Below are 4,174 nucleotides of genomic sequence, written 5' to 3'. Positions count from 1 at the left end.
ACCTCTGCTACACGGCACACTTAATCGGGTTTAATAACATTCGTAGTTATGAAATTGGCCAATCATAGCTTTTCGTCGGGAGAATGGAATGATTGTGATTGGCCAGTTTCATAACTACGGATGTTATTAAACTCGATTAAGGGTGCCGTGTAAATGTAGTCAGTGACTGAACTCTATAGGTCGCGAATGGTGCTTCGTATGGTGTGGACGCGTTCGAATGAGTTTCGGATTCCTTGTACACGGCAGTTGGATTTATGCCTCGCGTGTTTATTTTATTGCTTCTCAGCAGGTTAGCTGTGACGCCTTAGCTGCCAGTGACTCCTTCATTTGCATATTAACATCGGTACGAGCTCATGAGCGCGGCTTCGGCCTCGGCCGGCGGTGCGAGGGGATAACCGGCGCCATGTTGTCTCCCCGCATCCACGCCGGATTCTTAGCCCGGATTCTCATACGGGCAACAGCGCTTTGACACAGAGCGCTAATTGGTGAAAAGCCGGTTGTGGGGATAAAATTTACCCCTATCGCCCGTTTTTCATCAATAAGCGTTCGGTGTCAAAGCGCTGTTGCCCGTATGAGGATCCGGGCTTTCTCTCCGCGTCTAAACGTAATGCTTGAGCATTTTAGTGAATTTGTGAACAGGCAGACTCTTTTGCACAGTGTATCCTCTCCTCTTCCCCCTCAGGAATTTGCATCCTGGTCGGATACCGACTCGGTCGCCGAGTCTCAACCGGCGTTCTGAGTAAAGATCCTTCTGATTCCACAGTACCTATGGCTCTTGATTGTGAGAATGATATGTCGTCTAGAAAGAAAACGACCAGGGACCGTGAAGTCGACACGGAGGCATCTCAGGGTAAGTCGAAAAGGTTCAGCGCCACGCCCAATAGGCCCGGCGTTGGGTCGGTGCCAGGGCCTGCAAGCTGTCCTTTTAGTAGAAGAGGTCACTGCGGAAAGCGCCAACTGGAGTTGGCGGGGCCGAATTAAATCAATATGGCGACCTATTCAAATGAGCTAACCTGATCTTTACGTTCCAATCAGTTCCGATATTCACTGCTAGTACTAAAAATCTGTAGTATACGTTACGTACGTATAGATTTTTAAACTGACAGTAAATATCGGAACTGATCGAAACAACCTAAATTATTTTATAGTTTTAGATATTATATAAAATAATAATTTATTGTGTGAATTAGAGAAGCACATTTCTTATTTTAAAGGATTACAAATAATTATAAAATAATGTCATACTAAAAGAAATAATTAAAAGGAGAAAGATATTCTTATTTTAATTATATAGAGGCAAAATGCTAAAAGCTAATAGAAATAAAGAACATAGAAAAAATTTACAAAAATTATTTATTTTATCCTGTAAATATAAATTATATTCTGTACAATAATAAACTATATATTCTTTAAACTTTATAGAATATAATTTATATGCAATATAAACAATATTAGATACATAAAAATAATAAAAGTAAATACAAGAATATACATGTAAAAATCTAACATACCTGTTAGATTTAATTTTTCATAATTCGTCAACAACATAATACATGTAAACATTGGCTTAGACAGGCTTAGATGTGGATGGGCTTAGAGCTACTTATTCTATTCTTCATATTTGTGTGTGTTAGAGCTGCTTAGAACCATTGTTGACCATTGTGCATCATGCTTACAACCATAGGTTTTGGCTACATTTGTGAGAGCATACTTCGTTTTGCAGGGATAGCAGCGCCACCAAGGATTCGCGCGGTTACTACAAGTAAAACCTCGGTTTTGGCCTCAGCTTGCAGACCCTGGTCGGTGCCGCCTGTCATTTTGAATCCTGCTTTAGCGCGTTCCAATGGCGCCGACAATATGGCTTAGAGTGAGGGCCAGGGCTTCCAAACAGCCCTATAATTTAGCGTTTGTGGCGCCGCTTGAGATATGTTCCTCGGTAAATCGGAACTAGCAATATGGTGCAATATGGTTAAATATGGGCGTCCATTGTTGCATATATATACCATATATGTATAAATGAAATTAAAGACAAAATTATTTTTTATTGCAATGCTTTATTAAAAATTATATGTATCATACATACTAATTTCTATTCGAAAGACATGAGGGAATCTATTTTTTTTCTTAGAATATATTCTTTTAGCCGCGACATACATAAAATTAGCGTCATGTTCTACTTCCACTTTTCCAGTTAATAAATTTCCACGGTGCCGTCTAGCATAATCAAATCTATTTAAGAGCGTTATCAAATCATCTGCTGACAACATATAGAACTTATATTCGTTAATTTTAACTAATTATATGCGTAATAAATTATTATTGACTATTTTTGTAATACTGAGGAAGGTCTAATTTAAGACCGAAACGTTTATTTTATTGTAATATTTCAAATACAAATAAATTTTCAAGCCATTCCCATCTGGCGTTCGTGGTGTATGCCTTCTTAACTATATTGTAATAAATTTCCAGTTAATAAATTTCTAACCACAACTTGCGACGTTCAACATTCTTTGGCAATAGGGATGGTACATTCTTCCCAGAGTGGCAAGTGGACACGCAACATGCTCTTACCATTATTGCAAATAATGTTTATTGAACACTTCTTCTTCTTCCTCAATGACGAGGTAAATTTGAGGTAAATTTGGCCAAGCTTGCTAGGCACAGTCTGGCACAGTCAAAGCCACCGGCAACACTTTCCAAAAATTCACAAAAATCGTATATAATGCTTACATTTACCGACACGTACTTATACATTCATTTAGTTCAGTTACATGGGAATATATCATAGAGGCGCCACTAATGCTGGTACGGCCAGTTTGCAGGTCCTGGTGAGGGCGTTTGTGCATCGGGTGAGACTCGTTCTCGTAGTATTCATCTCATGCGCCGCGTTTATTCTGATCGGGATCCCCCCCCCCCCTCCCCCTTTATAGTGAACATTCACACAGTTAACAACGAAGTAAACGACAATAATACAGTATCGCCTCCCGTGGCTCTTCGCCCTACAGTGGTCGGGCGGATCGTTACAGAAATAAAAGTGACATAAGAGAGGTTAAGAAAATTGGCCGAGGCTAAGTTTCGATCGAACTTAATTCAGTACAGGCCGCCAATAATTTGCTTAATAATCCACTCTTGGATAAACACAAGTTTAAAGCCTTTATTCCATTACAGAGAGTCATCAGAACTGGTATCATTAAAGACGTCGCTCAAGAGATAAATGTAGAAGTAGTCAAACAATACATAGAATCCCCCGTTAAAGTTCTAGACGTCACCAGACTAAACAAGCGCATAAAAGTTAATAGAAAAATTTCTTATGCTACCTCGCGCACGCTCTGCATCAAATTTGAGAGGCAACGGCTCCCCGACTACGTAGCTCTTTTTAAAATAAAGCGTGCAATTTCGATTTATGTTCCACGCGTGCGTAATTGCTATTTCTGCTACAGAGTAGGCCATATAAGCGCAAATTGCAAAGTTCGCGGCAGGTGTCTTTATTGCGGTAAGGATCCTAAGGAGATACATGATGGAGATGCCGTGTGCCTTCTCAAATCGCAGTCGCCAACATGTATTAATTGTATGGGCGGTCACTTTGCGACTTCACACGATTGCCCAATAATCGTGGAACACAAGGCTGTATTACATTTGGCGGCTGCCGAGAACATCTGGCGAAGGGAAGCAAAGATCAGAATTTCACTTAGCAATTCGAATAGCAGATCGTCTCTTAGATCCGTGGTTAGATTTCAACAAATTCCCTCTTTTTAACGCTGCTCCTAGGCAGACCCGACAAGGAAGCCTCTTCCATCCATACGGCCGAGACAACCTTAATTGTCCGACAAATAATAGTTTTGCGCCCTTCAATTTTTAATCTGACCAGGATCCTCCATTTAACGGCTTTTCTGCCAGCGCAAATGCACAAGCGCTTTTATATGCCTCGGTCACCAAGCATAGGGCGAGAGACTATACGGGTCTTCCCTCCTCTTCTCGTCAGGACATGAAAAACGCATCACCCGTCCCTTTCTCCTCTCCTACGCGTTCCAGGCGCCCTAAAGATATGGCTGCCACTGGTAATTTGTATAAGTCTCACTCGGAATAGCTTTTCTTTCCCAATGGCAGGGGGCCTCCACGGGCCGAGCGGGGTGCTGCCGCCTATACTTATCTGTCGCGCGGGACTGCTCGTTCT

General features: G+C 41.3%; 1 protein-coding gene across 2 annotated transcripts; it reads left to right on the top strand.

Annotated features, from left to right (window-relative positions):
- Positions 1-189: 189 nt before the first annotated feature.
- LOC108765359 (uncharacterized) lies at positions 190-2,309 on the top strand. 2 transcript variants are annotated; one of them, XM_018514036.1, is made up of 3 exons: positions 190-343; positions 640-850; positions 1,724-2,309. In XM_018514036.1, the coding sequence occupies exons 1-3, from the start codon at positions 218-220 to the stop codon at positions 1,864-1,866; spliced, it is 480 nt and encodes a 159-aa protein (XP_018369538.1). In that variant the 5' UTR covers positions 190-217; the 3' UTR covers positions 1,867-2,309. The 2 variants fall into 2 exon arrangements, with proteins under 2 accessions (XP_018369538.1, XP_018369539.1); XM_018514037.1 differs by having other exon boundaries at positions 306-343; positions 625-850.
- Positions 2,310-4,174: the final 1,865 nt, after the last annotated feature.

Source organism: Trachymyrmex cornetzi, unplaced genomic scaffold (assembly GCF_001594075.2).
Source record: "Trachymyrmex cornetzi isolate Tcor2-1 unplaced genomic scaffold, Tcor1.1 scaffold485, whole genome shotgun sequence".
NCBI lineage: Eukaryota > Metazoa > Arthropoda > Insecta > Hymenoptera > Formicidae > Trachymyrmex > Trachymyrmex cornetzi.
Note: the sequence above shows the minus strand (reverse complement) of the source record. Positions and strands in the feature narration are given on the sequence as shown.